The sequence below is a fragment of the Eurypyga helias genome, unplaced genomic scaffold (genome assembly GCF_000690775.1).
Source record: "Eurypyga helias isolate BGI_N326 unplaced genomic scaffold, ASM69077v1 scaffold23844, whole genome shotgun sequence".
NCBI classification, from domain to species: domain Eukaryota; kingdom Metazoa; phylum Chordata; class Aves; order Eurypygiformes; family Eurypygidae; genus Eurypyga; species Eurypyga helias.
In genome coordinates this window covers 1837-14875 of record NW_010246149.1, presented here as the reverse complement: position 1 = coordinate 14875, position 13039 = coordinate 1837, and the positions used below count along the sequence as shown (strand labels likewise).

The window sequence follows — 13039 nt, the reverse complement described above, 5'->3', positions numbered from 1 at the left end:
CCCCCCCAGCTTCCTTGTAGCCCCTTCAGGTACTGGAAGGTGCTATAAGGTCTCCCCGGAGCCTTCTCTTCTCCAGGCTGAACAAGCCCAACTCTCTCAGCCTGTCCCCATAGCAGAGGTGCTCCAGCCCTCTGAGCATCTTCTTGGCCTCCTGTGGACTCACTCCAACCGGTCAATACCCTTCTAGTGTTGGTGGCCCCAGAGCTGGATGCAGCACTCCAGATGAGGTCTCACAAGAGCAGAGTAGAGAGGGAGAATCCCTTCCCTCGACCTGCTGGCCCTTCCCCTCTGTGGCTGGGACAGTTTGGAGTTGTGTTTGTCCCCAGATGCCCGTAGCACACACAGGCAGGGTCTAGCCCAAACCACAAAACTGGCCCATTCCAAGCCTAAGATCCATGTAAACCACGTCATCAAGCACGAGTGTTTCCCAACTGTCAGGCTCTGCCCTCATCCACATGCCAACAAAGATCTATCCAAGGAGCACAGTAACATCACCCAGCCCTCCCAAACCTGGATTTTAGTAAGTACAAAAGGCTCTCCTCCACAGGCTGGGATGGCAGGAATCACGGCCAACAGGTTTAGGCTACAAAACCCCTTTTTAGGAACAAACAGAAGGTGCTTGGGCTCTCACATCTAATAAAAAACACTTGGGAAGCAGACAGCAAGATGAGAAGCACAGTAAATGTAACTTTAGACCAAAGTGAATTGACAGCAGGGACACGAGCCAGCAGGCTGTACAGTAAATACCTGTCTCAGCAAGGGCTTGACTCTGGCTTTTTATCTGCCAGGGAATAACCGCACCCTACCTGGCGCGGTGGAGGTGGCGAGCGCAGCAGGCCTTCGAGTGGCCTGCTTGCACTATGCTCTGACGTAACACCAGCGCGTCCTTTCATCAGTCACCTGCATTTGCACAGGTCGCCCTCCGTTTTTATCAGAGGAAGGTATTTAAACTAGAAATAAGGTAAAAAAAGGTCACATCCTTCTCAAAGAGGTTCAAATGCAGGCAGCTGACGTGCAGCGAACGTGTGTGGGCAGCTGGCTGCATGACTCCAGTGCCATTCCTTGCCTTGAGGCAAGCTTAAAAATTGCCATCCATTCAGCTTTTGTTTACAGGAAAAACATATCTATGAAAGTGGTGTAGATGTCAGCCTTTTTTCTTCTTCCTTTGTTTTAAATACACGTGTCCCCAGCTGCAGCCAGGGAGCCGTTTGTGCGTGCAAAAAATATTCTGTATTTCGTCTCCTCACTCAGAGCAAAGAGCCAGGCATGCCACCATCCCACCACCTCACCCCACAGCGGCAGTGCTCCCTGCTGCTTGCCCCCTCTCCTGCTCCAAACGGGGGCTCGTCCTGCAGGAAATTGTGTAAATTCTGCAGTGCGCTGGCAGCCCAGAAAGCCAACCTTATCCCGGACTCTATCCAGAGAAGTGTGGCCAGCAGGTCGAGGGAGGAGATTCTCCCCCTCTACTCTGCTCTTAAGACCCCACCTGCAGTGCAGAGATGGGATTGTGGTAGAAACTACAGGTGATGCTCAGTGCTGGTGAGGTCAGGAATATGCTGCAAGATGTAGTTTGGAGGTACCTTAGTGCAGAAGTCAGGCATAAAACGGTGATGCAATATTGCTCTGGCTACGTGTGGCTCTTTGATACAAGCAATCAGCTCTGGTATGATATTGCGGCATTTAAACTTAGTCCTGTCCTTGGTGGGCACAACTTCCCCAAAGTTGGGTGAGCTGCCTTGTGTGGGGTCCAAGTGCCCTTCTACAGAACATTCATGGAATTGTAAGATTGCAGGATGGTTTGGGTTGGAAGGGACCTTAAAGACCATCCAGTTCCAACCCCCCTGCCATGGGCAGGGACACCTTCCACTAGACCAGGTTGCTCAAAGCCTCATGCAGCCTGGCCTTGAACACTTCCAGGGATGGGGCATCCACAGCTTCTCTGGGCAACCTGTTCCTGTGCCTCACCACCCTCTCCCTGAATAAGTTTTGCATGTTACTGTACAAACAAAAATTTGCCTCTTGCTGATGGCAGCTCGCGGTAAAAGTGCCAGGGGGCCAGTCCAGCACCTGCGCTTCTGAGGGTGCAGGCAAGGCGAGAGGAGCCTGCTTAACCCTAAGCCAGCAGGCGTGGGCGCTGGCAGTTCCCAGAGAGCAGCTGCCTGCTAAAGATCAAGTCCCCTTGAATGCAGTGAGGGTGTCCGTGTGCAGGGGTGCTGTGTTGGGGGGTACATGACATGACTAATGTCATCTTTCCAGTTGGTGGGAGAGAAGCACTGTAGGGTTAGGGTGTAGCAGAGCTCCTCATAGAGCAGAGCTCCGCTTAGGATGCGACAAATCGTTTATCTTAAGGCTTTATCTTTCTTTGTAAAGAGGCTTAAATGTGTGTAAGTTGGGTACAATAAGCCCCATCCCAAACATGCTCCTGTGAGTTTAAACAAATTGTATTTTCTCTAAAATTTGCCTTCAAAAATTGATATGGCCAGTTTAGCTTTGACATTGTGAGGGAATTGTATGCCTAGTGCAGAATCTAGACTGCAAAATTTTAGGCTTATCTAGATTTTAGATGCTGGTGGAGCAGCCCTTGAACTGTAAGTGCCTCTGTTCCTCACAGAGTCGGTGGTGAGGGTTAGGTCTCTTTGGAGATCTCCAAATCATTCCTACCTAAATTTAGAATAGGAACCAAATTAGGGGTGAGATCAAAGGTATGTCTTGCCGACTTCAATCTGGGTGGATGCTTAGAAATATATCCAATTCAAATGCCTTGGAGTAGTAACTTCACAGAGAGATTCGATAATGAAACAAAAACATTTACAGTCAAGCAGCTATTGCTTCAGTTTCCTGTGACAAATAATGACAGACTTTTCCTGGAATGACTTTGTCTCAGAACACTGTTCCGGTGTGTGACAGATGACATCCCTCCTATCGTAATGCCAGAATGATTTTTTTTTTTTTTTTTTTGCTTTCTCAGCAGTAGAATTCAGTGATGAGAGCATGGATGATGCAAAGCACCTTCTTGGGGCAATCTCCTCATTTAGCAGAGATGCAAATGCTTATATAAAAGGACAGCTGGTATGTGACCCTGTTAGAGAAGACATACTGTGGGAAAGGTAAGGGCATCTCCTGTACCTGAAAGACTGTGATTATGTGAGCAATAATTTGCTGACCACTGTAGTGTGCTGAGTTCTCTTTAAGCAGCAGGACAAGAAGAGGGACTGAGAAGCACTTTTCCCTGCCAGCCCTCTCCAAGGGCAGGTTGTTTTTCTTCTTTGTCTAGCCAGCTGCTCTTCCTCATACTCTGCTACCCTTAGTTCACCAGATTTCTAAAATCCATGTTATTTCTCGATTGTGCCTCTGTCAACGCTTGCATCTTTGCCCCTCTTGAGTGGTGTAGAAGGCAAAGCTGTGACTGGAATTGCGAGGCTACACGGTTCATCAGTAGAACTGTGCATCAGCAACTGCAGGAGGAGGAGGAGGGCTGGAAGGTCATATGCCTTGGGTGTGTGAGCTTGTAACCAAGCTGACTGGTGCTGTGGCGTGCAGCAGGGGAGACAAGGGGTTACTAAAAATTGGCCAGGACACAGATGTCACAGGGAAATAAGAAATGATGCTTGCTGCGACCCTGACAACAATGAGGAGAATCTTCTTTGGAGTCCCTTAGGAAAACCGGATCATCCAGGAGAGAGAGATGTGCCATGTGTTAGGTGCTAGGCTGAGAGGATTAGTGCGGGGCTCTGGAGCTGGGGCCGGAGGGGCATGGAGTGCCCTGAAACCATGTACACGCAGGCAGCTCTGGGACATAGGATCAGAAGAGGAACATCCCATGGTGTGGAAGCGAGAGGTGACTTCCTTGTGCGGGCACTTCACTGTCCCTGCAGCTGCACCGAGTCTTGCAAGGGGCACTGTTACAGGGAAGGGCAGTTGGATTAACTAGTTGTGGTATTTCAGCAGGAGGCCAACGGAGACCTGTTGGTGAGAAATGAGGCTGGGAGGTGCAAGGCACATGGGGAAGCTGAAATGGGTTGTCAGTGGGGATGTGTGAGAGGGCGAGACTTGTGGATGACTCGGTGTAAAACAACCGGGATGAAACGGAATTCTTAATTGGGAAAGTGGTGGATCTTCAGTGAAGAAGGGGAAGCTTGCAGGGAAGAGTGTTGGGAGGAATGGGTTTGGGCAGCAATCATCCAGTATCTGAGGAGAGGCGGGCAAAGACACTCAGAAACAGGCACCCACGGGGTTAAGGAGAGCCCCAGAGGCACTCGCATAGCTTCGGGTTCCCTGGGTAACCCTGTTCCTGGAGCTTTATCGAGAAATGGCATCCTTGGGTCAGCACTACGGAGGCTCCCTTTGCCTGGCCACCTACAAGGGTGGGCTGCCAGCAGCTGTCTGCAGCTCACCAGGTATTCCCCACGCTGTCCCCATCTTCTTGCTCGTAGCGGCGGCAGCGGCTGGCTCTGTGGCTATGAGTGCTGGTTGCCCAATGGCTTTTGGTGCTGTTACACCAGTAGTCCCACCAGACCTTTCTGTCTGGGCCGAGTGGAGTCCCAGGGTTGGGATTGGGATGGCTTGGGAAATGAGGAAGCAGTGCCTGCGCCCAAGCTGGATCCTGTCAATAGGACTGCTGGCCGCCCCCGTGTCGGTGCTCTTGCTGGGCACTGGAGTGATGCGTGTGATGTGGTTTTGGAAGAGAAACGGGCGGTTAGCAGGAAAAATGGGCTGCTGGGAAAAAAACCCAAAACCAAACAAAACCTCAAACTTATCAAAATCATCAATGTGCTTAATATCAGCCTTGTTTTCCATCTGTTTTTAAATTATTAAGGCAAGCCTTGCTCTGCTTTTGTTGGTTCCTGTGATTAACTGTGTATTTACTGAACGGATGCTGTGCTTCGGATCTTGACGCGTGTCAAGTTTTTCCCTTTGCTGCCAAAAAATGTGTCCTCCGGGATCAGCGTAGCCTTGCCCGTCACAGGACAGCTAGGAAGGGACTGCCGGTGTCCTTTCGATGACTCCCTCTAGCTGAATAGCTGATGAATTCAGCGTACTGCTGGCATCTTGTTTGTCTTATCTTAAAAGTTACCTTTTCTCCTTGAAGGCTGGCCAACACAAAAGTAACCGTGAAGGCTGCGTTTGCAGATGACTTTGACACCTCCAGGGCTGTTGCAGCAATTATGGACCTCGTTCACCATGGCAACAGACAGCTTAAGGCTGTTACTAAGGTAACCCATTAGGATACAGAGATCAGAAAATGACAGCTGTCCACTGTCCTGCTGCTTAATGCAGACAGATTAGTTTATTGTGCACATAAGAAACCAGCAGAAACAAAGCTCCATAAATTGTTGACCTTAACGGTGCCCATTTGCCCCGACTGAATCGCAGGAGTTGCGTACAGCTATTGTCTTGTGCTCCGTCGTGGCCGAAGGATACTGCTTTCCTGCTGCCCTGGATTATTTATTGCGAAGGTTTTTGAGAGGCCTGAAGCTACTGTGGCACGCTGCTGATTTTAGTGCTCTTTTTATGTTCTCACGGCGCTTCTTTGTCGAACACCCATGCACAGAAATCAGCCTGAGCTGGGAAATGTGGGGATGGGGGGCTTTGGCAGGCAGTCCCAGGTGCACGGGGCAGTCACGGTGCCGCGTTCAGCTTCGGAGACCAAGTGGTTCCTGCTGTCGGCAGATTATAACTGTGGCCCCAGCGTGCCGGCACGAGTCTGTCTTCAGACGGCTTTTGGCAAATCTGAGACTCCGTTGAGGTCTCTCCGTACGGACACCAAGGAGGCGTCTGGCAAGGACAAGGCCTGAGCAGTAAACACAGCACCTCTGGGTCTCCTTGTACCCACAGCCCCCTTCCTGGCGCAAGGCGGGAGGCTCAGCCGTGTTGCCGTCCTCGTCGATGGCCGGTGTCATCATGCCCATGCTGATTTTTAAGAGAGAATTAGCCTGTTGGTTTAGAAATCCTGCTTCCCCTCATCTTGCTTCGGTGCTGGCTTAAGATTCCATCCTTAGCCCTATCTTTACAAAACGAGTGAATCCCTGACCTGAACCGATTTGCAGCAGGGATTTGTGCCGGCATTTCCACTCCTAAACACAAGTAGCCTCCTTTTTGTTTCCCCTGAATTCCCCTGCGGATCGTTGGGTTGCGAATGGGGTGGGGCGTTGGAGGGGCAGCTGACTCGGGTTTGTGGTCGCAGCGGTGGAGCCCCGCTGGGTACAGCCCCGCTGTCTGAGCGTTGTCTTTTGCTGAGCGTGCGCCTAGGCCTTTCTCCGGAAGAACCGCGAGTAAGCTCGCGTCGTTGTAACTACTCGTTCCTCCTCCTCCTCGCCGCTTTTACCTTAGCTGGCAGTGCCTGTTTCTTTCCCTCGGCGTTCTGCTTCGGCTGCTTCCAGTTCAGGTCTTCCGTGAATCTTGGGTTATGGCTTATCTCGGGCCCCAGTGGACATGTCGGATAAAATCAGTACCAGCTGCTAATGGGGTTGTGTATGTCATCACTCTATTATGTTTTTCTTCTTGGGCAAGGGTTAGTCCTTTACATTGCTTCTCAGTCTGTCATTTAATCTTGATTCTAATTTTTTTTTTTTTTTGTGAAATAAAATATGAAGGAAAGAAAGAAATACGTGTGTTCTAAGGATGCTGTTCTGTCGCTGCTGCTGGTGCTGCCATAAGCTGTCTCAAAGCAGCCTTCACATTGTTTAAAGCAGTAAGATGCTCAGAAAATGATTTAGTTTGGGATTTTCTTTTTTTTTAATCATTTATTTTATAGGTGCCCCTGAAGCTGGGATTGTGTTCCTTTATTTTGTTTTCACAATCAAGGCCCTTTCATGCCCAAAAATGCTATTTTTAGGTCTAACTTACAGCACGCCTGTAATGCCTGGCAGCTTCACGCATCCCTTCGCTGCGTGTGCTGGTAATAAGCTCTTCCCCTCCCTCGTTTCCTTAAATCTTTTTCCCTTTGTGTTGTGAGGCACTTCTCTGTCTCCATTAAAAGTTGCTGTCCGGGCAGATGTGGCTGGTGGAGGGAGATCTGTATAATTAGTGGTAGTTTTCCCCTGTGGACTGGGCTACGGAGAGATGCCGAGTTCTGTAATACATGTATTGATTGGACAATCTGTTTTGAGTGTCTTTTAAACAGGATGCTGGATCTCCCAGAAGCTCTGTTGTGTATGGAAGCATTATTTCCTATATAGAAGGCTTTTTTAATGCCCTTGGGATGTCCTTCGGAGAAAGACAGGTACGAAACATCTCTGTGTGCACGTAGCAGCACCAGCGTTAACGTTTTACAGGACGCGTTCTGGAAGTGTCGGGTGTGACAAGGTCATTCGTGGCTTTAGTGAACCTTTCTGTGCCGCCTGCGGTTCCTGCCGAGCTGTCGCGGGAGAGCCTGCGAGCAGGTGGAACAAGGTGGGGGCCTTTTTCTTCTCGGAGGGACTCCCGTGTGACTTCTGCAGCCGTTTGGCTGTGGATGTGAAAGTCGGAGGGATGAAACAAGGAAAAATTGGCGTCGAAGGCCTTTAAGTTGGGCCTGTTACACGTCTGGCTGGATACAGCCCAGGATACGGTTGGCTTTCTGGGCTGCCAGCGCACACTGCCGGCTCATGTCCAGCTTTTCATCCACCAGTACCCCCAAGTCCTTCTCCTCAGGGTTGCTTTCCATCCACTCTCCACCCAGCCTGTACTTGTATTGATTGGAAAGGTGGGAACAGGGAGGGGGGGAAAAAAAGGAGAGGAAAGCTCAAAGAAGCTCAAAGCGAAGTATTGCGCAGGGAAGGGAGGGGTAAGTACGGAGGTGATATCCTGATGTACATACGCAGGGAAAGCATTAAAAACGGCACAAGGTGCTGGGGACTGGCAGGCTGCTCTGTGCTCCTCTCCTGCTCGAACCTGGAGCTGAATACCAAGAAGGGGAAAGCTTTCTTTAGAGAAACTGTCCTGCAAAAATTTCTTTCAGAGAAGAGGGATAAGAACATGTAAATAACCTTATCCATCCTTTGAAAGTCAGTCAGGATAACAACTGACTTTGCTTCTTTGTGGATTTTTCCATGAGGTTTCTTTCCAGATAGTGGTTGGGTGTGATGTGGCTGTGTGTTACTCCCGGTCACGTTAATTTTTAGTGGCATACTAAACACTTAGACAAATGTAAGTTGGATGGCAGAGTCATTCCTCCAGATTCTGGGCTGTCTGTGTGCAGGTGCCTGCTGCCCTTCTGTGTTTGTTTTTTTTCTGAAACAAGCGTCTGCTTTTCATCCTGGTGTGCTGTGCTAGTTTTTCTGGGGCAGGAGGGTCAGCAGAAGACGTTGGTGTGAGGTAAGCAGGGAGGAAGGAGCGGCACATCAGATTTCCCTGTCCCCCTGCTCTTTCAGCTTCCAGTACACGAATCAGTCAGCATCTCCGTCAGCAACGTCCATGGGCTGCCGCAAGCCGGTAAATAAAGTGGTGCAGGGGTTGTTCTCTGGCTTCCAGACCAGCCACAGCAACTCAGCGTCCGGCCTTTTCTTACCCCGCAGCCAGGTGGCCCCATGCATGCGGCTTGCCTGGACCGGGCCCTGACCACCTCAGGTCCCAGCATGTGGGCTGCCTGGGAGAGGGCTAGCTGGCCTGGCCACCGCTGGGCTAACAAATTTAACGTAGAGGTGACAGGGAGCAGTGTTGGGGCCCTCTTCATCTGGGTGCTTGCATATAGCCTGTGGGTCTCTTTGGCTAATTAGCCGAGATGAATCCCATCCTTACAGTCTACTCTGGCAGCTTGTGCTTCTGCAGTAGTCGGGAGAGAGAGAAAGGCACCATGAAGGGACGGATCATCTTGGTCTGGTGGTTGTGTAAAATAAGACTGCCTGTCTCTCTCTCTGCTGGCAAGAGAAGGAGCCTGGACAGCCACAGGCAGGTAAGGTAAACCCATCTGAACAGTCTGTCGGTGGGTGGAAACCGTCGTGCCTGTCGTAGAGCTGGGCTTTCACTCTGCCAGGGAGCGCTGTATGGCGGGTACAGCTGGAGGTGAACATCTCAGGGGTAGGCAGGGGCCAAATTTCCATGCAGAACTTCTTACGAGCTCTTTGGATTGGCTGGTAGTGCAGGAAAAGAAATTGGAGATCAGCCCTGAGAGGCTACGCAGCGTTTTACGTGGAAATTGGATGGGTTCAATCCCTAAAGCCCCCCCTCCTTTTGGAGGGTCTTGCCCTGTGACTGGGTGCTTGGTTTGGTGTTTGTAGAGGCCTGTGTATTTACCACCTTCAGTCTCATAAACGTCTCCTTTAGTATGTTCACGTATTTTGGATGTTTGCAGAATTTGCCGTCTTTTTACGACTGTGGAGAGCGCGGTGCATCTCGCGCTCCAGCTCTTTGCCAGCTCCCCCCTCACCTCCTTCTCCTCCTCTTTCTTTGTTCGCTTCAGTCAGCGACCTCCGAAAGCTCCGAAAGCGCTCCCTTTCATTTCCATCCTGCCCTTGGGTGACTGCACACAGCCCCCTCTGGCTTTAATTACTCAGCTGCTCTTCCGCTCCCCGTTGAGCGTCGCTGCCAGCCGCTTCTCCCCCCGGCCTTGGTGGCCTTTACACTTCGCTGCGCCCTTGTCTGCTCCCCCCCACTTCGTCGTGATAAAATACCACAGGGGTGTTCTCCTGTCGTTTGGAGGTTTGTCCTTTTCCTCCCCCTCAGGAATTGGCCTCTAATGAGAAACAGGGATGGTTTCTCTGCCGAGAGCGAGACTGGGAGCCTGGTTGTGCCAGCGTCGAGGAGCAGCCTTTTTTCCCTGCTAGCACCTGAGCTCCCATCCCGGCAGCCGTCGGAGCGAGGCCATTCCCTTCCCGTGGCATTGACCAGTGAGACAGAGGCCCAGGAAGTTCGGAGCTGGCTGAGGGAAGGAGGGGGCCATGCAGCAGCCAGAAGACACCCGCTGTGTGCAACAGCTGCTGCTCGGCCACGTCTTTTTGGGTGGCTGAAACCTTGGATAAGGCAGATCAGAGAAAAGTGCTGTGGATTTGGGGAGGTTTTCTGTAGGCACAAGGAAGAAGGGTAGTCTAGAGGCTTCAAGCCAAAATGCCCAATTTTCTTGGTTTGTGTTTCCTGAAGAAACTGGTGAAGTTTCCAGTGGTGAGGCACTGGAACAGGTTGCCCAGAGAAGCTGTGGATGCCCCATCCCTGGAAGTGTTCAAGGCCAGGCTGGATGAGGCTTTGAGCAACCTGGTCTAGGGGAAGGTGTCCCTGCCCATGGCAGGGGGGTTGGAACTGGATGGTCTTTAAGGTCCCTTCCAACCCAAACCATTCTGTGATTCTGAGAAGGTCTGGGGCCCAAAGGCAGAGTGTGAGGGGCTGGAGCGCTCTCTGGCTCTGCAGCCGTTCACAGCCAAGGGGCCGCCTGAGCTGGCGGCTGGGCTTCCCGTGCTGTGTCAGGTGGTTGTTGCCAGGCCTTTATTCCATTAATTTATCTAATCCCTTTTAAATTTATGGATGCTTCTGGCATCTCGGAGGTTTCCTGTGGCGATGAGTTCCATGGTTGGGCTATGCGGCATGTTACGCTCACGTGAGAGCCCTCTGGCCCTGGACGCTGCCCTGCACGGGGATACACCGACCTGCTTCACAGTGCGACTCCACTGTCACTTTTTGCCCAGCCCCGGGGAGATTGTGATGTTTTAATCATACCGATACACGGGGAGGCACACAACCCAGAGAGTTGGCGAGGCCCGGGTGTATGAGTTGGGGGGTCGGCGTTTCAGATCGCTCTCCCACGTTTGTAAAGCAACACGTTTGATTTCTAGGAGGCTCTGGGAGGAGGCGACTCGGCTGTGCTCTCTAACGTCATGGACGAGCTCGTGAGGTTCCGCCTGAAGGTCCGCCGGTACGCGCTCGCCCTGCCAGAAGCAGGAGGAGAAGCTGTGCCCACGGAGGGTGCCGCAGGGCCGAAACCAGAACAGAAGGAAGAGAGGCAGAAGTTAATACGGGAGAGAAAACCCCTCCTGGAGGCTTGTGACAGCCTGCGTGAAGACCTTGCTGCCTTTGGAATCCACATAAAGGTAGAGGACAGTAACTCATTTCCATGAGACCATTGGTCATTTGTTAAGACGATCTTTATTTCTGCCCTTCGTGTCCTTTTGGCAGCTCTCGGCGCTGTGCCCTGCTCCCCATCCAGCTGCCAGAGCAGGAGGTGGAAGTCAAGCCCTGGCTGTACTGCTGGCCCCCCAGCCTCATGCCTCCCTGCAAGCTGCAGCCAATTCTGCAGTTACTGAGGGCGTGCGATTTTATTATCCCATAATGCTCAGAAATCCCAAAGTTGCCCAAGTTCAATCCAGAAGGAAAGGCTGTGAGGAGTGTGTGCTGGTTCTACAAGGTTGCAGAGGGAACTGGAAAGTAAACTGAGTCAGCTTATGAAAATAATACCCTCCCCATAACATGAGTCCTCACGTCCACCTTCGGCAGCTCCATTCCCAACTGTTTCTGAGCCACAAGTGTTTTGCCTGATTCCTGCACAACCCCTCTCTCTCCACCCTGCTCTCTACCTTCAGCCTACACCTCGTGCTGCTGTGCTTTTCCTTTTCCATTGCCCTCGTGGTGTCTCCTGCCCAGGAGAAACCCACCCATTGGCTTGTTCTCTCCGGGTTTCAAGGTACTACGTTACTTCCTGTAACAGGTGCCACTTCCTCCCGTTCCTCTGGCTTCACCTCAGCCTCTGGGAAGTTGGCGCTGCTCCCTACGTGCAGAATAATCCTCCGCTCCCTCTCCGGCGTTTTTCTCCCTCCCTCCATGCTACTCGCTTTTTCCCTCCACTTGGGAATTGAGCCTTGCCGAGTCTCCTTGTGTCGCTTGACCAGCGGGAGGATGTAGAGCACAGTGACATCGGGGAGTCGGAGATTTAATAACCTCCTAGAAACCGCCTTTATCCGGCATTCAGTCCATTCCGTTTACTCCAGTGTGTTTCTAACCACCCAAAGCTCGGCGCGGGCTTGTCCCGGCGTAGTTTGCCCCTGAAGAGGAAGCAGGCGTGTGCCTGTGAGCACGGGCGGCACGTGTCCAGAGCCAAACTCCCGCTTCCTTTGCTGCGGAAGCACCTGAGGGCGTGCTGCGAGCGCTTGCCCGGCTCTGCCTTTCACATCCCAGCGGAGCCCTGCGGGGCCGAGGCCTGCAGCCCTGCCGTCCCTCTCATGGGCTCTCCGGGCACACTCGTGACGGGATGTGGGCCCTGCTCTGGCCACCCTCCTGCTCCGCGCGAGCCTCCTGGCCGGCTGGGCTGGCTGCCGGGGCTGGCTGTCGCTGGGCCTGTGGCGGTAATGCCGTGCCCGGCAGCTGGGTCCCGCTTGCCTAATGCGAGTGCTTGAGGAAGTCACTGGGATTTCTCTTTCCCGTCCAGCCTCTGATTTCCATGGAATTTCCGTGAGCCCTGCGATGCACGCCCAGTAACGCGTCTTGTAGCGTGCTCGCCCTCCGTGGGCAGGAGGAAAAGTGGTGGCAGGGGAAGCAGACAAGCCTCGTCTCTGCCCTGTGTGGATGGGGAACCCCTCGTCCGGGGCTGGGCAGGGAGGGGTTGGCAGCACCTTAGAGAACACCGGTAGCCAAATTCCTTTAAAAATCGGCTTTGTAGGAAGAGTCATTTCTCCTTCAGCTTCTAAGTGTGTCTTCTGTGCACTGCCTTCTCCTCTCGTGCTGCTGGATGCAGTCGGTGTCCCGTCTGTCCGACGTTACAGAACTCGCAGCCCCTGGTGACGATACCCACCGGTCCCGTCGCGCCGTCCCGTCGTGCCTGCAAGGCCGAGCTCGTCGGTGCCGCTGAGTGAAATGTAGTCATTGGGTTCTTTATGCATCCAAACCGGTTTTCCCTTCCACGTAAAGGCGATTCTGCATCACATTTCAGCCTCTCTCCCGAGTCAGAGCTCACGTAACGTCGTTAAGTTTCAGTGCTCGGATTAACTTCTGATTTTCACCAGCTGCAGTCAAACAGCTCGATCTTAACAGCCAGAAACGCAGTTTGGCCGGAATGCTCTCCGTTAGGACCGTGACGGTGTTACCTCACAGCAACAGGCTACTGCATGAAATGCAGGAGATCGGACGTGCCAGGCAACGT

The 13039-nt window shown here is 52.3% G+C and overlaps 1 protein-coding gene across 1 annotated transcript in view; it reads left to right on the top strand.

The window, feature by feature from the left end:
- Positions 1-13039, top strand: part of CARS2 (cysteinyl-tRNA synthetase 2, mitochondrial (putative)) — a gene marked incomplete at its 5' end in the record, with an annotated part of 28912 nt that overhangs the window by 15413 nt on the left and 460 nt on the right. Inside the window, 4 exons of the mRNA XM_010150310.1 lie at positions 2969-3107; positions 5090-5213; positions 7124-7222; positions 10743-10997. Of these exons, the coding sequence (XP_010148612.1) occupies positions 2969-3107; positions 5090-5213; positions 7124-7222; positions 10743-10997 (617 nt within the window). The remainder of the gene's footprint in view (positions 1-2968; positions 3108-5089; positions 5214-7123; positions 7223-10742; positions 10998-13039) is intronic.